The sequence below is a fragment of the Chiloscyllium plagiosum genome, unplaced genomic scaffold (assembly GCF_037043375.1).
Source record: "Chiloscyllium plagiosum isolate Xiang-an unplaced genomic scaffold, Cpla_swu_hap1 HiC_scaffold_12, whole genome shotgun sequence".
NCBI classification, from domain to species: Eukaryota; Metazoa; Chordata; class Chondrichthyes; order Orectolobiformes; family Hemiscylliidae; genus Chiloscyllium; species Chiloscyllium plagiosum.
Genome location: NW_028270150.1, coordinates 100,333,579 through 100,359,171, shown reverse-complemented (window position 1 = coordinate 100,359,171; position 25,593 = coordinate 100,333,579). Strand labels below are relative to the sequence as shown.

General features: G+C 42.5%; 1 protein-coding gene across 6 annotated transcripts in view; it reads left to right on the top strand.

Moving 5' to 3' along the window:
• slc9d1 (solute carrier family 9 member D1) overlaps positions 1-25,593 on the top strand; it is a 64,328-nt gene that overhangs the window by 8,059 nt on the left and 30,676 nt on the right. For 5 of the 6 annotated variants that reach the window (XM_087993076.1, XM_087993078.1, XM_087993080.1 and 2 more), the window contains 6 exons: positions 1,577-1,756; positions 5,437-5,628; positions 11,708-11,836; positions 18,632-18,724; positions 19,746-19,932; positions 22,903-23,020. In XM_087993076.1, the coding sequence (XP_087849202.1) occupies positions 1,577-1,756; positions 5,437-5,628; positions 11,708-11,836; positions 18,632-18,724; positions 19,746-19,932; positions 22,903-23,020 (899 nt within the window). The remainder of the gene's footprint in view (positions 1-1,576; positions 1,757-5,436; positions 5,629-11,707; positions 11,837-18,631; positions 18,725-19,745; positions 19,933-22,902; positions 23,021-25,593) is intronic. The other variant, XM_087993081.1, reaches the window with a different exon arrangement.

The following is a 25,593-nucleotide window of genomic DNA, read 5'->3' as shown; positions in this document are numbered from 1 at the left end:
GAAGGAAGTGTTGGGTATTCTAAATGGCATTAAGGTGGACAAGTCCCCAGGTCCGGATGGGATCTATTCCAGGTTGCTAATGTTGCCCGTTGTTTAAGAATGGTAGCAGGGTTAATTCAGATAATTATAGACCGGTGAGCCTGACGTCAGTTGGGACTACTATACCTTCTGGAGGAAGGTATAGGTCTGATTATCAAGTTTGCAGATGACACTAAGATTCTGGAGTAGCAGATAGTGAAGAGGACTGTCAGAGAATACAGCAGAATATAGATAGATTGGAGAGTTGGGCAGAAAAATTGCAGATGGAATTCAATCTGGGCAAGTCGAGTTGATGCATTTTGGAAGATCAAATTCAAGAGTGAACTGTACAGTAAATGGAAAAGCCCAGGGGAAAATTCATATACAGAGAGATCTGGGTGTTCAGGTCCATTGTACCCTGAAGGTGACAACGCAAGTCAGTGGAATGGTCAAGAAGGCATACAGCATGCTTTCCTTCATTGGACGGGGTATTGAGTACAAGAGTTGGCAGGTCATGTTACAGTTGTATGAGACTTTGGTTTGGCCACATTTGGAATACTGCGTACAGTTCTGGTCACCACATTACCAAAAGGATGTGGATGTTTTGGAGAGGATGCAGAGGAGGTTCACCAGGATGTTGCCTGGTATGGAGGGTGCTAGCTATGAAGAGAGGTTGAGTAGATTAAGATTATTTTCATTAGAAAGATGGAGGTTTGGATCCCTGATTGAGGGCTACAAAATCACTACAAAGTGAGACGGAAAACGTTTAAGGAAAATATGCGTGGAAAGTTTTTTACGCAGAGGCTGGTAGGTGCCTGGAAGGCGTTGCCAATGGAGGCAGTAGAGGTGTGGCACAATAGCATCATTTAAGATGTATCTCGACATGAATGGGCAGGAAGTAGAGGGATACAGATCCTGAGAAAATAGGTGACAGGTTTAGATAGAGAATCTGGATCAGCACGGGCTTGGAGGGCCGAAGGGCCTGTTCCTGGGTTCTTTGTTCTTGACCCATTGTTTCTGACTGTACCTTGTCCAGGGGATGTATTTTTTTCCAACCTCAACTCTATTTTCTTTTCTCCCCTTGTTCAGTCCTTTCCCATATACATCCACAATTCTTGTGATGCATTACATCCGTTTCAAATTTTCCTGTTCGTGGGGAGCAGCTGCCATGGATGTGCAATCCCCTTTACCCGTCCATTCCCCCATCAGGATAGTCTTGGTGGCCCACACCCTCTTATTTCTGGAAAAAAGGTTTGAACTGTCCCAATCTACCGCTACCCTCCTCAGTCTGGCTGAGCTGTCCCTCACTTTGAACAAGGTCTCCCTTAACTTTTCTCGTTTTCTTCAACTCAAAGATGTGGCCAAGGGTATCGACATGGGCCTCAATTATGCCTGGGGTACATGAGCTTGCTTGGCACTCCCCCGATTCTCTGGTGCTTTGATAATGACGTCAGTAAAAGCATCACTGCCAGTTGTAAGACATGGAAAGCTTTGGTGATAGGAGGGAAAGAGGAAAATGTAAGCTATTTCTGATATTGTTGCTCCCTTTAAACTGCAGGAGGAAAAGGAGTATGTGGAGTTATTGGCTGCAGAGAAACATCAAGCTGAGGCACTCAAAAATATGCAGCATGCAAACAGAAGCTTATCAATCCTTGATGAAATTCTTGAAGATGTGCGGAAGGCTGCTGATCGCTTGGAGGAGGAGATTGATGACCATGTGTTTGACAACAACAAATTGGTGAGTTTCTGGATAAGGACACAGTAATTGGAGTCGGCAATCTAGCTTCTTGAATCTGCTCCAACTTTCACATCTTTCACCTCAGTTGCAATTTTCTGCACTACCCATCATCAGCTGTCCATTAGTTCAATGATAACCTCTTCTGGGCCCCCTCCAAAGCACATCTTTCCGGAATAGGGGACCCAAATCTGCTCACAGCATTTCCAATGTAGTCATGGTCTAATGGTATTGGTTCTGAAGTGCAGGATATTTTTTGCTTTTCTTTTCATATCTTCTTAGCTTACAGTCTTTCAAAGTTGAGTTTGCAGGAGTTTTGTCTGAGTGTTTGTGGAGCTGGATTTATTTAATGTTTTGAAGAAGTCACTGAATTCGAAACATTAGTGCTGTTTTCTCCTCGCAGATTTTGGCCAGCCTGTTGAGGTTTTACAGTCATTTCTAGATTTTATTCCAGATCTTCACCTGTAATTCTTTGTTTTATTTAACTAATGTATGTTTGCCAACCCTCCCATTGAATCTGGAATATGTAACAGAGGCATTACTGATGGAATTCCTCTAATGTTGTGTGTCACTGATACGCAGTCCAAGCTTCACTGCAGGACAAGTGTAGTGACAGCCATTGCTGTGCACTGAATACTTTTGCTGACTTGTGGAGATCTTTGTAAACAAATGCTCACTGTTGTAGTTGGCAGAAGGCAGAGTTGGCACAGTTGGCTCAATGTTGGAATTCCTTGTCTGGCATTTTCAGAAAGAGATGGCTGACTAAATGCGAAAAATGCTTCATACACTCAAGTGTCTCTCTTTCAACATATATAGGAGACAGATTATAGCAACATTCAAGGGCATGTCTAGCCTCTTGGAAGCCTGAATTGTTGAGATCTTGACGTTTGTGACTTTTCTTCAGAGTTGGCATTAAATTCCTTGAGCTCACCCCAAATCCCTTGTTTACCATCTAATCCAAAAATTTATTGACTTGTAACTTGAATTTATAAAATTAATATTTATTCTCTGAAGTAAAAATTTTTACAAGAAGAAATTTCTGCACATCTGATTCCCCAATAACTAGCTTCTCAAACTAATTTAGTTCCTGGATGTTTTTGAAAGGTGTCAGAAGTCAGATATTCAGGTATCTCTGATTCTGCCAGCAGGTAAGCATTAAGCTGATTACTTTTTTTTTTAACAACTTAGGTGAGATAGTTAGAGGTTCCTTCCCTTCAAAAGAAATGAGCTTGGTTTCAAACAGCAAAGACACTTTATGTTGAATACACTTTTTGGTTTCAGTGGAGGGTTAGATACTATTGTTCAGAGAGCACAACTGACTGCTTGCTTACAGTGCAAGGGAAATGCATTAAATCCAGGTTGGAGCCTTTGGGAAAAGCTGAAAACTTCAATTTAAAAAAAAAAGTTTAGTGAAGACAGTGAAAGGCAGAAAGATAACTTATTAGATACATTGAAATGTTAGTGAACAATACATAACTTTCAATTTGTGTTTTGTTCATTTGGTAAGGTAGATGTGGAAATTGGGGAGGAACTTGCACACTATGGGGAATTAGGTTATTTGAGTAGAAATGATAGTAATTTGGGAGAATGGAGTTCAGAATAGACAGAAAATTGTTGTTCGGACATACACAAAGATGTAGAGCATTTACCAGATACTGCTACCTAGATTTGGTTTAGTGATGGTATTCCTGCTTCTAAACTCACTAACCACTATCCCAGTGAGGTATGGTGTTTAACCATCAAGTAGTGATCTCCACTGACACATTGGCACAGTGTCACTATTCCTACCTAGAGTGTCTGATAATTGCCATTTGAATCCAATGGAACACTCTCAGGCCTTAAGGTGTGGTTGGTTTTGCCATTACGGTGTGAGGTAGAGTTCTTAACATTGGTTGCAGCTGAATTAGGCAACGGCAGTCTCAGAACCAAAAGTAAATTATCTCAGCTACTTCTGTCCAGTCAGTGCCCCACATCTCAAGTCTTAAATTCGACTTAACCTGATACAGAACACTCAGCTACAGGGAGTGTCATTGGTTTAGTGCGTGTCTCATCCTAATAATTAAAGGGCAATTTTCTGAATTGATACTCTCCCTCTTTCTTCAGTCTGTATTGAATGATGAGAACAGACTTTGCTAACTTGCATTTAAGTTGGTGAATGCCACCACGGGCTACAAGTTCCTCTAAGCTGCTCATCATCCTGTATTGGAAATATATTGCTGGAACAAATAGTTGGAACTTCCACACTAACAGCACTGTGAGTGTACCAACACCAAATAGAAGGCAGTACACTGCTACTTTCTCCAAGTATTACCCACATTCCATTATGAATTATTTTAAAGAAGTATTGCTTGTCTTTAGTTTGTGTTTAGGTTCCTAGTATTTGTTAAAGTATTTCTTAAAGATAGCTTGTTAGGTATAAGATTGTTGCTGGTGTTAAACCAAAGTGCACTAAAAGGTAAAGAGCAGAAATTCACAATGAGTAATTTGTGCATGAATCTCAAAAAATTAGCATCCAAGTTCAGTGGGTAAAAGGGAAGGCAATTTTTACTCTTGGTCTTTTTTGTGAAGAGAATGGAGTATTAAAATAAAATCGAGAGTGTGGTACTGGAAAAGCACAGCAAGTCAGGGAGCATCCAAGGAGCAGGAGAGTTGACATTTCGGGCAAAAGCCCTTCAGGAATGACTGAGAGAGTCATTAAAATAAGGTAGTCTTGCTATACAGGATACTAGATAGATCACAGCTGGAATACAATGTACAGCTTTGGTCCCCTTGTCTCAGGAAAGATGTACTGGTATTGGAGGGAGTCCAGAGACACTTCACTAGATTACTCTTAGATATATATGGATTTCCTTCTGAGGAGGGATTAAGTAGGCTAGGCCTCTATTCATTGAAGTTTAGAAGAATGAGGGAGACCTTACTGAAACATAAGATTCATAGGGAATTTGACAGGGTAGATGTGGAGAGGTTGTTTCCCTTGTGGGAGAATCTAGGACCTGAGGGCATAATTAGAGTATGGGGTTGCCCATTTAAGACAGCTGAGGAGAAACATCTTCCATGAGAGTAGTGCAGCTGTGTAATTCTTTATCACAGAAGGCTGGATTGTTAAAAATATTCAAAGCTGAGATAGATTTCTAATCAGTAAGGGAATCAAGGGGTGTAGGGGAAAAGGCAGGAAAGTGATCAAATCAGCCATGATCACATTTAATGTCAGAGCAGACTCAGTGGGTCAAATGGACTATGTCTTATGGTCTTATGCTCCCTCTGAATGAAAACCTTACTGTCAGCCTTTTAAAGTTTGTAATTTTCCAATCAGACAAGAATTGCCAATTTCACATGCAGCTTTCCAATTAAAAATTACATTTGGAGAGACAGGTTCTTAAAACAGCTAACATCCTATTTCACTGCACTCCCAAGTATCCTTGGACTGCTTAGTTGAAGGAATAGCTCAAGATTGAAAATTGCAGTTGATGACTGGGACTTGTTTTGTTCACGAACAGCTAAGCAAATCATAGAGTTATAATATCTTAGTTCTATTAGAGTTAATCAGGACTGATGCATTGACTTTGACACAGACTGGATTTTAATTGCACCATGCTGATCAGTGTGTTTTGTCTGAGCCAAGTGCTGCAATTAGCTCAATTGGTCCACAATAAAGTGTGGACTTACAATCTGGTACTTTTCAGGTCCGTGGTGGAAACGTTGAAGCTGTTATTAGAGTTGAAGAGGACCAGGAAGACCACAAGCAAAACCTTTCTGTGCATGAAGTAGAGGGTGGTTTGGGGCTGAGTATGCTCATTGACTCTCAGAACAACCAGTACATCCTGACCAAACCCAGGGACTCCACAATCCCTCGAGCTGATATTCACTTTATTAAGGTAATTGAGGCCTGCGTTTTATTATTGTAACCATGGCCCTTTATGTTCACTTATGGTCTTTTTAAAATCTCAGACTTTTTCAGGTTAGATTTTCAAAAGCAATTGATTTGCTAAGCATTTTTCTTGGTGACTGTAAAGGTGGATTGGAAGGATTACTGGACTCTAAACATTAACTCTGATTTCTCTCCACAGGTGTTGCCAGACTTCCTGAGCTTTTCCAGCAGTTTCTGTTTTTGTTTCTGATTTACAGCATCTGTAGTTCTTTTGGTTTGTTTTTGTTATTAAGTTATCCATTCTTAACCACTTAAACACTTCCTGATTATTAAAGAGCCAGAGATAAACTGAAATAATTCATGCCCATTCCAACTGTTGCGTTAGTTTTCATGTGTTCGTCTCAATGCTAATGCTGCCATATGAAGCCATCCACATTCCTTTAGTGAATGTTGTTCTTTATTCTGTCTTATAGGTTGCCAGTGGATTAGATTAGATTAGATTCCCTACAGTATGGAAACGGGCCCTTCGGCCCAAGAAGTCCACGCTGACCCTCCGAAGAGTAACCCGCCCATTCCCCATATTCACCCCTGACTACGGGCAATTTAGTATGACCAATTCACCTAACCTGCAAATCTTTGGATTGTGGGAGGAAACCGGAGCACCCGGAGGAAACCCACACAGACACAGGGAGAATGTGCAAACTCCACACACAGTTGCCTGAGCTGGGAATCGAACCCAGGTCCCTGGCGCTGTGAGGCAGCAGTGCTAACCACTGTCCAGGTGTCTTTGTTATTTATGTTTTTGATATACACAGCAGGTTATTAAAAGCAAAATCTTAATTTGTGGCTGGTAACAAAAATTAGCGAAGTATCAAAACCAATGAAATCATTTACAGGGACTTTGCTTTTCAACAGAAATATATTGAAGTGGCGTGGTAAGTGTAAATGTCTAATTTGTGATGTTCGTCATTAAATGTGCCATTTCAAGGCCATTACTTTTGAACAGAGAACCATAGAGCATAGGAGCAGGCACTTTGACCTCCAAGCCTGCGCTGAGGCTTTTTGTCATTCCATACAAAAACCGTCTTCACTTACAGGATCTGTATCCCTCTATTCTCTTCCTATTCGTGTATTCATTTCTTTGGAAACAAACAATCAACGATTGGATAATGCAATCCTACTGTGTATTGTTTGGGGAAAAGACTGAAGGAGGGCAGTGTTTACTAAGGAAAGGAATTTGAAACAAGCAATTAAAATTGATGTAAAATTGAAATTCAAATCACCTCTTCTGTTATTGGTTCAGTCCCTGTCTTCAGGTACCAATACTAGATTGTGTGGTGCTTGGCACTCAAAATTCCATCCACTCGGTAACATTGTGAAGGTTACATCATTCTTATTCTTTTTGGAGGTGACCAGTCAAGTTTGAAAAGTTGCAGTAAGGTTAATCAAGACATACACTGAACTTTGAGCCATATTTTTAAAAGTGCTACTGATTTGAGTTGATGATTGTAACAGTAGTCCCTATATGTTTGCACCTTGTTCTGTATGATGTAGAGGTGCACAGCTAATTGCTAATGATATTTTAATTTTCATGTTTTGATGTGAACAATGTGGGTGAATTTGCATTTTATTACACATTTCCTTTTGCTCTGCTAAGGTGGTAGATCTTCTAAATCTGCCTGCTCCTCTTAGATTCATAAAAGTATACAGCACGTGGGCGGCACGGTGGCACAGTGGTTAGCACTGTTGCCCCTCAGCGCCAGAGACCCGGGTTCAATTCCCGCCTCAGGCGACTGACTGTGGAGTTTGCACGTTCTCCCCGTGTCTGCATGGGTTTCCTCCGGGTGCTCAGGTTTCCTCCCACAGTCCAAAGATGTGCAGGGTCAGGTGAATTGGCCATACTAAATTGCCCGTAGTGTTAGGTAAGGGGTAAATGTAGGGGCATGGGTGGGTTCGTTTCGGCGGGTCGGTGTGGACTTGTTGGGCCGAAGGGCCTGTTTCCACACTGTAATGTAATCTGTAATCTGAAACAGACCCTTCTGTCCAACTATATCCCAATCGAGTCCCACCTGCCAGCACCCGGCCCATATCCCTCTAAACCCTTTCTTTTCATATACCCATCCAGATACCTTTTAAATGCTGTGATTGTATTTGCATCCACCACTTCCTCTGGCAGTTCATTCCATTCACGCACCACCCTCTATGTGAAAAGGTTGCTCCTTCGGTCCCTTTTATATCTTTTCCCGTCTCACACTAAACCTATGTCCTCTGCGTTCTGGATTCCAGGGAAAAGCCCTTGACTGTTTACCCTATCCATGCCCCTAATGATTTTAAAAACTCTATAAGGTCACCCCTCAGCTTCTGACGCTGCAGGGAAAACAGCCGCAGCCTATTCTGCCTCTCCCTATAGCTCAAATCCTCCAAACCTGGCAACATCCTTGTAAATCTTTTCTGAACGCTTTCAAGTGTCACAACATTCTTCCAATAGGAAGGAGACCAGAATTGAACGCAATATTCCACCAGTGGCCTAACCAATGTCCTATACAGCCGCAACATGACCTCCCAACTGTTAAACTCAATGCCTTGACCAATAAAGGAAAGCATACTAAATGCTGCCTTCATGAAGTCTCATGGTGTCCAGAGTGTTCTAGCTAGGTGGATAGAGAACTGGTTGGGAAACAGGAGACAAAGTAGTAGCAGAAGGCAGCTTCTCAAAATGGAGACCTGTGACCAGTGAAATCCCACAGGGATCTGTGCTGGGACCACTGTTGTTTGTGATATACATAAATGATTTGGAGGAAGGTGTAGGTTGCGTCATTAGCAAGTTTGCAGATGACACTAAGATTGGTGGAGTAGCAGTTGGTGAAGGGGACTGTCAGAGAATACAGCAGAATAAAGATAGATTGGAGAGTTGGGCAGAGAAATGGCAGATGGAGTTCAATCTGGACAAATGCGAGGTGATGCATTTTGGAAGATGCAACTCCAGAGCAAACTATACTGTAAATGGAAAAGTCCTGGGGAAAATTGATGCGCAGCGAAATCTGGGTGTTCAGGTCTATTGTACCCTGAAGGTGGCAACTCGGGTCATTAGAGTGATCAAGAAGGCATACAGCATGCATATGTTCTTTGGGCAGGGTATTGAGTGCAAGAGTTGGCATGTCATGTTACAGTTGTATGAGACTTTGGTTCGCCAACATTTGGAATACTGCATACAGTACTGGTCGCCACATTACTGAAAGGATGTGGATGCTTTGGATAAGGTACAGAGGAGGGTCACCAGGATGTTGCCTGGTATGGAGGGTGCTAGTTATAAGAAAAGGTTAGGATTATTTTAATTGGAAAAAAAGGTTGGGGGGGAGACCTGATTCAGATCTACAAAATCATGAGCAGTATGGACAGGGTAGATAACAAGAATTTTTTTCCCCAGACGGATTTAATTACTAGGGGTGATGAGTTCAAAGTGAGAGAGGAAAAGTTTAGGGGAGATATGCATAGAAAGTTCTTCACACAGAGATTGGTAGGTGCCTGGAATGTGTTGCCAGCAGAATTGATTGGGGTGGGAATGATAGTCTAATTTAAGATATATCTAGACAGATACATGAATGGGCAGGGAGCAAGGGATACAGATCCTTAGAAAGTAGGCAGCAGGTTTAGATAGCGGACCTGGATCTGCACAGGTTTGGAGGGCCTGTTCCTGTGCTGTAATGTTCCTTGTTCTTTATTCAGTATCATAGAGTCGTAGAGATGTACAGCACGGAAACAGACCCTTCAATCCAACGCATCCATGTCGACCAGATATCCTAACCTAATTTAATCCCATTTATCAGCACTTGGCCCATATCCCTCTAAACACTTCCTATTCATATACTCCTCCAGATGTCTCTTAAATGCTACAAATGTACCAGCCTCCACCACTTCCTCTGGCAGCACATTCATAGCCACACCACCCTCTGCATGAAAATATTGCTCCTTTTATACCTTTCCCCTCTCACCCTAAACCCATGCCCTCTAGTTCTGGACTTCCCTGGGAAAAGACCTTGCCTATTTACCCTATCCATGCCCCTCACGATTCTATAAACCTCCACAAGCCTATCTAGCTGCGACTGTACTTTCAAGGAACTGTGAACCTGCACTTTAAGGTCTCTTTGTTCAGCAACACTCCCTAGGCCCTTACCATTAAGTGTATAAGTCCTGCTCTGATTTGCTTTTCCAAAGTGCAGCAGCTCACATTTATCTAAATTAAACTCCATTTGCCACTTCTCAGCCCATTGGCCCATCTGATCAATATCCCTTTGTACTGTGAGGTCACCTTCTTTGCTGTCCACTACATATACAATTTTGGTATCATCTGTAAACTTATTAACTATACCAACTATGTTCACATCCAAATCATTTATATAAAAGCAGGGACCCAGCACCAACCCTTGTGGCACTCCACTGGTCACAGGCCTCCAGTCTGAAATTCAACCCCCACCACCACCCTCTGTCTTCTACCTTTGAGCCAGTTCTGTATCCAAATGGCTAGTTCTCTCTCTATTCCGTGTGATCTAACCTTGCTAACTAGTCTCTCTCTGGCAGTCTCTTGAGATTGGGGATACCTTGCTTCCACCCTGGTTCAGTGGGCTCTGAGATGGCTGGTATATCCAGTGCTTGACCATCAGCCTGTGCTACATATAGGGCAGCTAGTACTTAACGGATGAGGTATTTGAGTCCGACGCCTCAATGTCACCGTAGCATGTTCTCAGTTAAGTCCTTCAGTCTGTTTGGTGCTTTCTGAAATTAAAGTTCTCCATTTTGGTTAGTCACAAACCAGATTATCCAATGGATACTCTGACGTTTTTGTGGGCACTTTGAGGACATCTATTGTCCTGCAGGTTTCCTGCCCCAACCGAACTCCAGCTAACGCATTTGTTTCTTCAGGAGCATTGTATCAGGGATATATGCAACCTTTCCTGCTCAGTTGCTGTTTTGTCTTGGGAGTGGATGTTGCCATTGAAGACCCTTGTTTGCCACAAGATTTAGAGGATCTTGCAAATGCAGTACTGAGGTGCAATGCTTTGAGGAGCTTCCTTTAGTCTCCAAAGAAGGCAAGAATGTGGGGGATGCTGTTACCTGGTAAAGCATGATGTTAGTCTCAGGAATATGGAGATGATGAAATTCATGATCACTTCCAATATGCTAGCTCAACCTATGGTTGTCTGAGGAAAACCAGTATTTGAAGACCAAGATCTCTGGTCGGATGGATAAGATAGTACACCAAATCTAATTTTTCTAAAAATGTTGATAATATCCCATAGAACATAGTTATTTGCACTGGGTGAATTAGCCTTAGTTTCAGTTAGCTCTGTTTTCTCAGTTATTGATTTGACCTTGATACTTGTGAAAAGTCTACTTGGCTCCATTCCAACTCTCCTGGCCTTTAAAGCCTTTGAGAAAATCTGAGTTTGTGGCTTTTACCTCATTGACTCAGAACTGAGTCCTTCAAGTAACTTTCAGACATTTTCATCTCATCTCAAATGGTATTTTGTACATTTTATGACTCCTATTACTGCAAGGAAGGCTACATTTGAATAGGACAGACTTTTATCCACACACATGTCCACATTTTTAGGGTAGTTTCCTGTCAACAGGGGGGCTTCTCCTGAGGAATTGATTAACATTGTGTATTCCCTGCCTCAGATGTGACTCAAATATAAGTTTCCCCTATAACCAGTCTTTTTGTATGTATCAGTGATCTTTCCACTCCCCAAGCCAGTGGTCTGGAGTCAATGTTCTCCCATTTATTCCAATGCTTCCTGTTCTTACAGATTTGTGCTAGTTTTCAAATTAGGTTTGAAGGATGTCCAAACAATTTGAGACCTTCCTCTCTTAAAAATGAATTAATATTTTCATGAGTCAGAGCAACAACCTTAAATTTTCCTCGGATGCTGCCTGGCCTGCTGTGTTTTTCCAGCACCATGTTTTTCAACAACAACCTTAAATGTATGCTTGAGGTAAATACACAAATTAAAATTTGCTTAAAATTGGACAAAATTGAGTTCATACTTTAATTTTTAAACTTATTTAAATTTTCAATTTATTTGCAGGATATAATTTCCATTGTGGTGATATCTCTGCCTTGTGGCTGGATTTGTACCTTAATGGGGCTTCCTACAATGTTTGGTTATATTGTTTGTGGGGTTCTCTTGGGTCCCTCAGGACTAAACCGCATCAAGGTATGAATTCTACTTCTGTCAGCGGGCACTGTATTCAGCTGAAGTTTTCTTGGAGCAAGCAGTTCACTAACTTAATAAATCTTACACCGTAGAAGAGTGGTGCACTTTAATCGATAAGATGTACAGCAGTTAGTTTTATAGTGTGAAGAATGTGCAAGTTGTTGTAAAAGTAGCAGCAGTGCAATTAGTCTGTTATTGTGTGAACCCTGGTTGAATAATTTAACTTTTTGAAGTTGTGGTACAGAGTGCTAGTGGTGAGATTTGCCACCATGTCTGCTCCATCTCCTTTTTATATAGCACAGAATGCATTTGTAGTTGTGGATATTTCACTCAATAATGACTTTCAGTCTTATCTCTATCTGTGCTAATCTAATTCTAGCCATTTATCGTCCTAATTTTAATTGTCCCACCATTGGTAGCTATGCCTTCAGGATAGCCAAGCTCTGGAGTTCTCCATTTGCTTCTCTGTCTCTTCCTTTCTTTCCTCTTTAAAATGCTCCTTAAAACTTGCCCCTTTTGCTGTATTAATGTTCGTTTTCTCTCGTATCTTCCCACATGGCTCAGTGTTAAGTTCTGTTTGATAATGCTCTGTGAATACTGGCCAATTTGACTAGGTCAGTGATATGTATTTACAAGTTATAGTTATGCTTTGTCCTTTTGCATCAAGGAGGTCTTGCTTGTGGAAATTAGGAGTTTATTTATCTTGTTTTTTCTCTCTCCTCTGACTGAGAAATAAAAAAAAATGTGCTGTATGCTGCCTAAAGCCATCTTGTACACCAAATACTGAGCCAAGCACTTCCCTACTCACCTGCAACATGGAGGTGATGGTGTTGAACTGGGGTGGATAAAGTCAAAAATCACACACCACCTGAAGGAGGTGTGAGGCTCCGAAAACTTCTGTTTTCAAGTAAACCTGTTGGGCTGTAACATGGTGTCGTGTGATTTTTTTTTTGATTCTGCTCACTTACAGCCTTCAGCCATGAATAGTAATGTTAAGGTTGCACCTTCATTTTCAAAGAGCCCAGTCCTTTAAATGAGATTTACACACATAGCTATGCCAATGTATTGATCCATCATAGGCTCTGAAAGCCTTAGGATCCAATTCATTTTACTAATACAGCACAACATACATTATAGACATTTGGGAATAAGAACATTGTTTAAATTGTGATTCATAAGTATTTGAAAAGGAAAAATGTGGGGAAAGATTAGGCAAATGTGCCGAGAGTGAACAGCTCCAATCAAGGGGTTATCACTAGCATAATTGATGTGCCAAAATTGCTACTTCCAGTGTGATGTAATATGTGTTGCTTATGCTATTATCATGTTCTTGAGTAGTTATAGCTATCAGTCAGCATGAACAGGCTGAGGCTTCTAGCAACATTGACAACAGTGTTGTTAACAAAGCATTCCAAAGAGCTTCACAAGAGCAAAATATACTGAGCCTCTTGGACAAGAGGAAGCGGTGAATTGAAATATATTTACAGCAATCCTTTCCTGTTCGTAATGGAGGCAGTTTTTGTTTTATTTATCTTTTCTCTTTTAAAAATAAATGATAACATAAGAAATGTTAAAATCAAGCTGTTATTTCAGATGGAGCTGATGTTAGTGAGTGCAGGCGTTTTAATTGAATAGGATTTGGTGGGCTTTAAGACATTGGGGTCTGAAGTCTACAGAAGGTAGAGATAGGAGCTAAGCAGGGGAGCTTTGGAATTTACTCATCTGGCAAATGAGGAATGAATGAAGGTTTCAGCAACAGGTGAGCTGAGACAGATGAAGCTAGCTGATGCTATTGAGATGGAAGTAGGCTCTCTTGGCAATAGTGAAAATTGTGGCTGAAGCTCAACAAATATGACTCTAATGTTGCAAGCACGTGGTTTAGTCTCACCTTAGATGTAAAAACTGATGCTGTGTTTTCAGAACATGGGTGCCTGGGCAGGATGTGGATGAGAAACAGGATTAAATAGATAAGAATGGAAGTAGGTGAGAGCAGTTACCACCCAGCTGGATGACAATGGAGAGGGGTTGGAGGAGGACAGTTTGGTTGCTGTATCAAAGGCTGCTGACAAATCAAGAAGGGAGTTTACCACGATCCCAGTATCTCAGGATGTCATTTGTAACTTCAATACAAGATGTTTCAGTATTGAGAAAAGCGAAGGCTGTAGGCTGGCCTGTTAAAGATTTTCAACTTTATGAAAGAGTTTAATGGACTACTGTAGCTGTACATTTGCAGATGTGATGAAACTTAGGAGCAAAATATAAAGCAGTCACTAATAAATTCAGGATGGCACTCAGGACAGTGCAACGTCTTTATTCAGACAGTTGGTAGAATGTGCAACTTGTACGACACAAAGTGGTTGAGTTAGAGACCATAGATGCATTGAAGGAGAAAATACATAAATATTTGATGGGCAATACTATTATATAAAGAAGGCTTCAGGATAGACTTTGGTAACGGCACTTTTAAAAGGGAGAGGAACAGACAAAGGCAGCACATGGTGAGGTCAGCACGAGAGAGTGAGAAAGAAACCCACACTGCTAACTGACACAGTGAACCTGCACAGTTACTGCCTTTGCTGTTGAATTCATATATCGCTGAACATCGGAGTGCATTTGGGAAAATTAACAAACAGTGAAATTCACAACTGACCTTGGAGGAACTTGTTGGAGAGGTCACAGCACAGAGACAGATAAGTGAATAATTTTAAGTGTGGTCTTGGAGAGACTGTAGTCGTGAGTCGAGTGGATTCTTTTCTTGATTATATGTTTTATTGAGATATGTCTCTTGATTAAACTTAATATAAATCATAAGTATTAAGTTAGCCTGGAACAGTGTTTTGTAGAGGAATAAGATGGAGCTATTTTCTGGGTCTGCAGATTGGAAGAAGCAAAAATGGCCCTTAGAGCGATATGCTCTTGTCAGATTTGGGAGCTTAGGGAGAGTTTACGTGTTACTGAGGATTATATACTCAATAAATGCTGTTAGTTGTGAATCCTATCAGATCGCATGGAATAGTTGGAGTGAATTTACAAGAGCAAGGGGGTGTGATGGATGGCAGTTATAGAAAGGGAGAAAAGTTGCAGATACAGTTACATAGATGGGTTAACTCTAGGAAAAGTAAGAGGGGTAGGCAGGTAGTGCAGGAGTCTTGTATGACTATCCTCATTTCAAACAAGTATGCTGTTTTGGAAAATGTAGGGGCTGATGGATGCTCGGGAATGTAGCACGAACAGCCAAGTTTCTGTTATCGCGACTGGGTCTAACACAATGAGTTTCAAGAGATTGATTGTGTTAGGGGAATCTCTAGCCCGAGGCACAGACAAATATTTCTGGGTGGGGGTTGGGACCCAGGAAGATAGTGAGGAAAGAAATCAATCTGAGACTGATACAGTTGAAAAAAAAAGCAAGCCAAACAGTCAGGGCAGGCAGGGACAAAGCAGAGAACAAGTTAGGACGGATAAATTAAACTGCATTTATTTTAATGCAAGGGGCCGAACAGGGAAGGCAGATGAACTTCGCATGGTGAGGAATATGGGACTGGTTATCATAGAAATTACAGAAACATGGCTCAAGGATGGACAGGACTGGCAGCTTAATGTTCCAGGATGCAAATGCTATAGGAAAGATAGAAAGGGAGGCAAGAGAGGAGGGGGAGTGGTGTTTTTGATAAGGGATAGCATACAGCTGTACTGAGGGAGGATATTCCCCGAAATACATCGAGGGAAGTTATTTGGGTGGAACTGAGAAACAAGAAAGGGACGATCACCTTATTGGGATTGTATTATAGACCCATCCAATAGTCAGCGGGAAAATGCGAAGCACATTTGTCAGGAGATCTTAGTTATCTGTAAGAATAATAGGGTGGTTATGGTAGTGGGTTTTAACTTTCCAAACATAGACTGGGACAACCATAGTGTTAAGGGTTTAGGAATTTGTTAAGCATGTACAAGAACAGATTCAGTATGTGGATGCACCTACGAGAGAAGGTGCAAAACTTGACTTACTCTTGGGAAATAAGGCAGGACAGGTGAGTGAGGTGTCAGTGGGGGAGCACTTTGGGGCCAGTGACCATAACTCTATTAGTTTTAAAATAGTGATGGAAAAGGATAGACCACATCTAAAAGTTGAAGTTCCAAATTAAAGAAAGGCCAATTTTGACAGTATTAGGCAAGAACTTTCAAAAGCTGATTGGGGGCAGATATTCACAGGTAAAGGGATGGCTGGAAAATGGGAAGCCTTCAGAAATGAGATAATAAGTGCAGAGACAGTATATTCCTGTTAGGGTGAAAGGAAAGGCTGGTAGGTATAGGGAATGATGGATAACTACAGAAATTGAGGATCTAGTTAAGAAAAAGAAGGAAACATATATCAGGTATATACAGGATAGATTGAGGGATTCCTTAGAGTATAAAGGCAGTTGGAGTATACTTAAGAAGGAAACTGGGGGAAAAAGGGGACATGAGACAGCTTTGGCAAATAGAATTAAGGAGAATCCAAAGTGTTTTTACAAATACATTATGGACAAAAGGATAACTAGGGAGAGAACAGGGCCCCTCAAAGTCCTCTCCGCCTCCACCCTACTCCGACCTCTTGACCTCTCCGCCTCCACCCTACTCCGACCTCTTGACCTCTCCGCCTCCACCCTACTCCGACCTCTTGACCTCTCCGCCTCCACCCTACTCCGACCTCTTGACCTCTCCGCCTCCACCCTACTCCGACCTCTTGACCTCTCCGCCTCCACCCTACTCCGACCTCTTGACCTCTCCGCCTCCACCCTACTCCGACCTCTTGACCTCTCCGCCTCCACCCTACTCCGACCTATCACCCTCACCTTGACCTCTTTCCACCTATCACATTTCCAACGCCCCTTCTCCAAGTCCCTCCTCCCTACCTTTTATCTTCTCCTGCTGAACACTCTCTGCTCATTCCTGAAGAAGGGCATGTGCCCGAAACGTCGAATCTTCTGTTCCCTAGATGCTGCCTGACCTGCTGTGCTGTTCCAGCAATTAAGTTTCAGCCCCTCAAAGTCCAGCAAGGTGACCTTTGTGTGGAGCTGCAGGAGATGGGGCAGATACTAAATGAGTATTTTGCATCAGTGCTTACTGTGGAAAAGGACGTGGAAGGTATAGACTATAGGAAAATAGATGGTGACATCTGGAAAAATGTCCAGATTACAGAGGAGGAAGTGCTGGATGTCTTGAAACGCATAAAAGTGGATAAATCCCTAGGATCTGATCAGGTGTACCCTAGAACTCTGTGGGAAGCCAGAGAAGTGATTGTTGGGCCTCTTGCTGAGATATTTGTATCATTGATAGTCACAGGTGAGGTGCCGGAAGACTGGAGGTTGGCTAAAGTGGTGCCACTATTTAAGAAAGATGGTAAGGACAAGCCAGGGAACAATGTACCGGTGAGCTTGACATTGGTGGAGGGCAAGTTGTTGGAAGGAATCCTGAGGGACAGGAGGTACATGTATTTGGAAAGGTAAGGACAGATTAGGGATAGTCAACATGGCTTTGTCCGTGGGAAATCCTGTCTCACCAACTTGATTGAGTTTTTTGAAGAAGTAACAAAGACGATTGATGAGGGCGGAGCACTAGATGTGACCTATATGGACTTCAGTAAGGCATTCGACAAGATTACCCGTAGGAGACTGGTTAGATCTCATGGAATACAGGGAGAACTTGCCATTTGGTTACAGAACTGGCTCAAAAGAAAGAACACAGAGGGTGGTGGTGGAGGGTTGTTTTTCAGATTGGAGGCCAGTGACTAGTGGAGTGCCACAAGGATCAGTGCTGGGTCTACTACTTTTCATCATTTATATAAATGATTTGGATGTGAGCATAAGAGGTATAGTTAGTGATGAGGTGGGACAACGGGCTGAGGAGTGGCAGGTGGAGTTCAATTTAGTTAAATGCGAGGTGCATTTTGCAAAGCAAGTCTTAGCAGGACTTATACACTTAATGGTAAGGTCCTAGGGAGTTTTGCTGAACAAAGAGACCTTGGAATGCAGGTTCATAGCTCCTTTGAAAGTGGAGTCGCAGGTAGATAGGATAGTGAAGAAGGCGTTTGGTATGCTTTCCTTTATTGGTCAGAGTATTGAGTACAGGAGTTGGGAGGTCATGTTGCAGCTGTACAGGACATCAGTTCGGCCACTGTTGGAATATTGCGTGCAATTCTGGTCTCCATCCTATCGGAAAGATGTGAAACTTGAAAGGGTTTAGAAAAGATTTACAAGGATGTTGCCAGTGTTGAAGGATTTGAACTATAGGGAGAGGTTGAATAGGCTGGGGCTGTTTTCCCTGGAGCGTCGGATGCTGAGGGGTGACATTATAGAGGTTTATAAAATCCTGAGGGGTATGGATAGGATAAATAAACGGTCTTTTCCCTGGGGTCGGGGAGTCCAGAGCTAGAGGGCATAGGTTTAGGGTGAGAGGGAAAAGATATAAAAAGGACCTAAGGGGCAACTTTTTCATGCAGATGGTACATGTATGGAATGGACTGCCAGAGGAAGTGATGGAGTCTAGTACAACTACAACATTTAAAAGGCATCTGGATGGGTATATGAATAGGAAGGGTTTGGAGGGATGTAGGCCGGGTGCTGGCAGGTGGGACTAGATTTGGTTGGGATATCTGGTCAGCATGGACCGAAGGATCTGATTCCATGCTGTACATCTCGGTGACTCTAGATCTTTTGGACTGAATTAAGTTTACCTCTGCTGTAAGTGCTTTGTAATATTTCTTAATTGCTGTGATTTCAGAGGATGGTCATGTTTTGCAAAATTGTTTCTCCACAGTCCATTGTGCAAGTAGAAACACTTGGCGAGTTTGGTGTGTTCTTCACCCTGTTTGTTGTTGGCCTGGAATTTTCTCCTGATCGGCTCAGAAAGGTATGACTTTTCACCCCTTTTCAGAGATTAAGGCCATTTGACATAGGAGCAGAAGTAGGCCATTTAGCCCATCAAATCAGTGAGATCATGGCTTATCTGAAAACCTTCAACTCTACTTTCCTGCCCTTTCCCCATAACCCTTGAATCCGTTACTATAGTAAATCTGACTATCTCAACCTTGAATATTCTTAATGACCCAGCATCGACAGCCCTCTACAGTAAGTTCCACCGATTCACTACCCTGTGAGGGAAGAAATTCCTCCTTAAATGGATGACTCCTTATTTTGAGAGAATGTCTTCTGGTCCTTGACTCTCCCGTAAGGGGGAACAACCTTTTAGCATCGAACCTGTCAGGCCCCCCCGCCCCCCATGAATCTTGTAAATTTCAATAAATTCTGGTCTCATTTTTCTAGATTCCAATGACTACAGGCCCAACAAGATAACAATCGAAATTAAAGTGAATCTCTTGCTAGGTCGAATCCAGATATGCAAAACCTTAATTCAAGCATTGCCCCCTTTTCTCCCCCCTTGAAATGTGGAGGCCCAATTTTTTATTGAAGTTTGAATGTATTAAGACTATGTACCCGTCGCATGGTGTAGTTTGACCTGTTCTTTGATTTATCTCAATTCCTTTTAGATTCTGGAACATTCTGACTTGCCTGTAGACTTCCAACTGGTCCCAGATGTCTCTGTCACTTCTTTAAGTGATTCCTTCTTTCTATATTATGCAGGCTCCTGATACCCTAAGTGAACATAATCTCTGCGCATGCCTCCCGCGCACCTCCCCTCCCCCGCGCCCCCACTATTGAAGCTTTTGAGTTGGTTGTGTCTGCACTGCAATCAATGGTCCTTCTATGTTTTAGAATGTGATCTCCTGATTACAGAATACCTTGTACAGTTTTCATTTTAAATCATGGTCTTTAACACATTCTTGAATTAGTCATGCTTTGAAAAGAAACATTGTAACATTAATGACAAAGTTTATTCTGGTGTTAAAGTACATTGTTTTCTCTGTCCTTAGGTCTGGAAGATTTCTTTGCAAGGTACCAGTTATATGACAGTTCTGATGGTTATATTTGGATTACTCTGGGGACATCTGTTGAATATCAGGCCAACGCAAAGTATTTTTATTTCCACATGTTTATCTCTATCAAGTACCCCATTAGTATCCAGATTCCTTGCTCTTGGTGCCAGAGGAGACAAAGAAGGTATGTCTTTAAGCAGTTTAGCTGATGTGGGATTGTTGTGTATTTGTGAATATGATAACGAATTGCCCTTGGTGCTGAAGTGAGGGAGATACTGGTTGGGAGCTGCTGGAGAGTGAACTGATATCGAACAATTTTTAAGGAGGGATCGGTGAATGTTCCTATGATAATTACTGCCTGATGGTTGATATTAGATGTGGCTTGGTATCTGGCCTGGCTGTTACCCCTGTTCCTCAGATGTTAACAAGCTGGGTAAGTGGCATTAATGGCCACACATGGAAGTAGCAGACAGGGTGGCCATTTCTTGTTCGACTCTTGCCCGCCACTTTTAACGTTGGTCTTTGGGGACTCTTCTAGATGTTACAGCATACCTAATGTTTCCCTTTGGCATCAGCATATTCTCTGTTAGTGGCAGGAATCATATGCATGGATAATGCCTCTAAACTAGGACAGTGGTGACGATGACAGTAATGCCAGAGGGTAAGTCCAGTTGGTACCAATGTGAACCATGATCTCTGCTCGCTATCTCCTTCAGAATGCCTGACATCATTTAGTGACTTTCTTGACTCTGTCCCCAGGTAGGCAGCACACCATCTTTGCATTTCATCCCTGGTTTGTAGAAAGACTCATTTGTGCCCCTCGCTGCTGAATCTCCCACCAGTTCCCTGTTCTGCTCCCCACTTGTGCAGATAGGGTCTGATTGCAATCCTTGGAGGTACCATTACTCTCATAGTTTTCCAACACTTGCAATCTGTTCTTGATTGAGGCACACTCTGGGATTTTCCTGACTACCTGCCTACCTCCCTTCTTCTGACTACCCCTTCACTGATTCCTTCACTGACCGCACTTCCTTAAGCTGCAGGGTGACAATGTCTAAAGCTACGCTAATTTCTTAATTCTCAGCCCTGGTGCTCAAACTGATCAAATGATGGCACTTCCTACAAATGTAGTCAATCAGACTGCCAGGTACTTTTAAGACTTCAAACCTACTACAAGCCATGCAACATACGGCAATGGGCTCCCCGCCAGACCTTCTGTTTAAAAAGATTTTGCCTTAAATTCAAGCCAAGTAGAAAATGAATCAAGTTTACTGCTACAACTCTAGTCTGACCTTCATGCATCTTTAAAGTGGACAAAAACAACGTAAACCTTACCCATAGTAAGTTCACTGCTTTGTGCTGATGTGTGTTTTGTCAACCTTGTAAAATTCTGTCAGGATTCCTTTTGGGGTTTAGCTGTTACTCCAAGTAAGTTCCCCAGTTTGGGGGTCTCCCCCTCAGGCTTTTATAAGGAAGTTCCGCTGCTACCTTTCAGCCCCAGATGTGCTATGTTCCACTGCCACTCCAATTCACTCCTGAATCAGATTAGACTTATTTTGTCCCAAGTCTCATTCAGGTCTGTTCTTGCAGTCTAGAATGATGCTGACTTGCTGTGCAATCCTCCCAGTCTGTTTCATAATAATGCTGACGTTTTATTAAGAAATGAAGCCAAGAGGTGTGAGTGCTAATGTCATCAAGTTACATTGCCAAGGACTGTGATCCCTGACTGCCAATAATTGCCGCAAGTGCTCTCATTATGCATTAGAACTTTCTTCTTACTTCTTAGTCCGAGATGACTTTCTTCTATTCCTGAAGAAGGGCTTATGCCCGAAACGTCGATTCTCCTGTTCCCTGGATGCTGCCTGACCTGCTGCGCTTTTCCAGCAACACATTTTCAGCTCTGATCTCCAGCATCTGCAGACCTCACTTTCTCCTCAATGACTTTCTTCTACTCTGGGGTTGAGCCCCGTGATGAATAAATAGTTCAATGCTGCATCCACATGTCCTGCCATAGGTGGAGCAGGGGGTGTTTGAAGTGGCGGGTGAGTGGGATGCTTGGGTTTTGGCACACTTCTTCCACTCTTTATGCTTTGCCTCCACCTGGGCCTTTCTGAGATTGTTGGCACCTCAGTGGATGATGCTTCTCCAGTCTGGGTGGGATTGGGCAAGATATTCCTGTGCATCAGTGAGTTATTGCATTTTTCTTTTCAGAAGACTTTGGGGTCGTCTCAAGGCATTTTCACTGAGCCTTCTGATAACCACTTGTGACAAAGGTCTTGTTTTGATAATCTGTCTGCATGCTTGACAAATGTGACAGTCTGATCTGGTTGATAGCAACCAGTGCTTTGATACTGTGGATTTTGGCCTGAGAGAGTACGTGGATAGTGGAGCATCAACCCTGCCAGTGGATTTTGCAGGGGCATCACTTGTGAAATTACTCTAGGGATTTGAGATATTTGTTGTCCATCTCTTCAACACATACAGACGGACAGATAGTGGAGAGTTAGATGTCAGATTTGAGGTTGATGTTGAACTTTACACTTATGTCTGCAGACATGACCTTGCAGGTGAGGCTGATTTTACCTGCAGACTCAAATTTTGCATTCAATTTGTTAAAAATTATATTTAAAAAATAAAATTTGAAAGTCCCACTCTGCTAAAAATATCATACTGCAGCAACTGGACCTATACCTGGTTATTAGCAATGAAGACTATATATGACTTGTTAACACTGGTTGTCTGAATCCATACTCTCTGCTCTGTGATTTCTGCGTAATTGGTATTTTAAACATTTTATGTAAACATTTACACACGTAATGACCCATGGGTACTTGAGGATTTCTGGAGTTTGATTTGGAAATAGCTGGCTTCAGGGTGCAGACTCTGTTTTGAAGCTAGAATTGAATAATAATCAGCTTCACAGTACCATGCCGAATCACAGTGGGGGAGAATATTTTCTGTAACAAGGCGGTTCCTTTTTTTTTTAGTTGCAGTGGTGCTCTTTATTTTTCGTACTTTCACACTGACATTCACTTGATGTGCTTTCAGTTTAGCTTAAAAGTAGAACAAATATACATTGACCTATCTGCTCAGTTTGTGTAGCTATTGCCCATGGATATTCAGCTTCCATTTGATTTTTCTGATTGTTGAATAGGTGATGGAGATTATAGCAGTGTGCTGCTTGGAACACTGGTGATGCAGGATGTTCAACTGAGTTTATTCATTGCCGTGATGCCCATGCTAACTCAGGCAGGCAGTAGCACATCTAACAGGTAAATTCTTATTGGCTACTGATACGATTGAATGTCACTTGGAATGGTTTTAATTCCGTTTGGTCCTTCAAAAGTTTAGTTATTTTGTAACTGTCAACATCTTTTTTCCAAGTGGATACTGAATGCGATAATGCAAAGCAGCAAATTTATTTTAAATTTATTCTATCATGGTATACGTGCATTGCTTTCTTGGCTAGAATTTTATTGCTCATCCTTAATTGTGTTTGATAAACTGATGGCAAACTGCTGCTGTCCATGTGTTGTTGGTACCAACGTAGTTAGGAGGAGAGCTGCAGGATTTTGACTCAGTGACATTGATGTGTTTCCTTAGCAATAATCAACTTAATTGTGATAATTTAATTACTTTAACAAATGGTAGATTGATTCAAGTTTACTCTTACTTGTTCATTGTTCTTTACAAACGAGTAGCAACTGTTTGATACCATTTCTTTCATAGTTTCCATGCACTAAGAAGTGTGCAGCAAGTCAGGATTTTGCTACCATTTCCTTTTTCTTCCATTAAGTTGTAGCGCCCCTGGTGCTCACCTTCCACCCCCCCAACCTTCGCATAAACCAAATCATCCGCCGGCATTTCCGCCACCTCCAAAAAGACCCCACCACCAGGGATATATTTCCCTCCCCACCCCTTTCCGCCTTCCGCAAAGACCGTTCCCTCCGTGACTACCTGGTCAGATCCACGCCCCCCCTACAACCCACCCTCCCATCCTGGCACCTTCCCCTGCCACCGCAGGAACTGTAAAACCTGCGCCCACACCTCCTCCCTCACCTCTATCCAAGGCCCTAAAGGAGCCTTCCACATCCATCAAAGTTTTACCTGCACATCCACTGATATCATTTATTGTATCCGTTGCTCCCGATGCGGTCGTCTCTACATTGGGGAGACTGGGCGCCTCCTAGCAGAGCGCTTTAGGGAACATCTCCGGGACACCCGCGCTAATCAACCACACCGCCCTGTGGCCCAACATTTCAACTCCCCCTCCCACTCTGCCGAGGACATGGAGGTCCTGGGCCTCCTTCACCGCCGCTCCCTCACCACCAGATGCCTGGAGGAAGAATGCCTCATCTTCCGCCTCGGAACACTTCAACCCCAGGGCATCAATGTGGACTTCAACAGTTTCCTCATTTTCCCTTCCCCCCCCCCCCCCCCCCCCCCCCCACCTCACCCTAGTTCCAAACTTCCAACTTGTCCAACCTGTCTATCTCCTTTTCCACCTATCCACTCCACCCTCCTCCCTGACCTATCACCTTCATCCCCTCCACCACTCACCCATTGTACTCTATGCTACTCTCTCCCCACCCCCACCCTCCTCTAGCTTATCTCTCCACGCTTCAGGCTCTCTGCCTTTATTCCTGATGAAGGGCTTTTGCCCGAAACGTCGATTTCGCTGCTCCTTGGATGCTGCCTGAACTGCTGTGCTCTTCCAGCACCACTAATCCAGCATCTGGTTTCCAGCATCTGCAATCATTGTTTTTACCTATATAGTCTTCAGGCCAGCGTGCTGAGACTGTTTGGTCCATGGTTTATTTGTACTCGTCACCTTAGAGACTATTTGTTTCTTTTTCCTTATCTTTGACACATGATAGAAGTGTTGTTTATTTGTGCCACCCCCTGCAAGTGGTAGATATGGCAGCTGCCTAACCTGGGCTGTGCAATTTCTCTGTTTCCATCTCAACTTGCATTGCCTCCAAATGGTGATTTTTTTTTTTCGTCTTTCCACAGTCGCTAAGGTTATATCTCTTTCTCTATCATCTGCTGTTACCTGTGTTTTCTTTTATCCCTGCTTCATTTACTGTTCCCCTACTGGTGGTTTCTATCCTCCTCTTTCTGTTTGTTGCTCAGTGTTTTTATTCTTCAGCATCAGGCCATCTGGTATCACTAGTGTTGAAAGATAGACAAACTGTTCTTAGGTGTTGCCACTTTGGCCACATTCCACTCTGAACCAACAAATCTCCGGTACCTGTGCACTCTGCAGATTTTGTTTTTTTTTAAAAGTGAAAATGAATGCTTTTTCTACAAATTAACGGTTTCTTGATTTCTTTTTGACGTTCTTGCAAGTTAGAGGGAAGGACTACTCCAGCTAGCATTCAGACAACTTTCTTGGCTGCTCGGAATGCTGAGCTGCTGGTGATCGAAGAGGCTCTCTCTGCTTTTCTACTGGACCCCTTCCCTCACCGAGAGGTCCATTACTCATCCATTGAAGAACACGTTCCACGCTTTGCTTCCACATGGGGCAACACCCATTGCACAAAAATTAGGGAGCACTTTTTATGTACTCGAGAATAGTGGTTTTCTTCATTTGTATGCTTTTCTGCCCAGAGAAGTTCCTGTAGGTAGGTAACATTAGCAAATGTACAAAGTTAAAAATCTCACAACACCAACAGGTTTAATTGGAAGCGCTCCGAAAGCTAGTGCTTCCAATTAAACTTGTTGGACTATAACCTGGTGTTGTGATTTTTAACTTTGTACACCCCAGTCCAACACCGGCATCTCCAAATCATGATTAGCAAATGTAGATCCTGTGGATAAGTTTTGCAAGGTTTGCAATTATGTG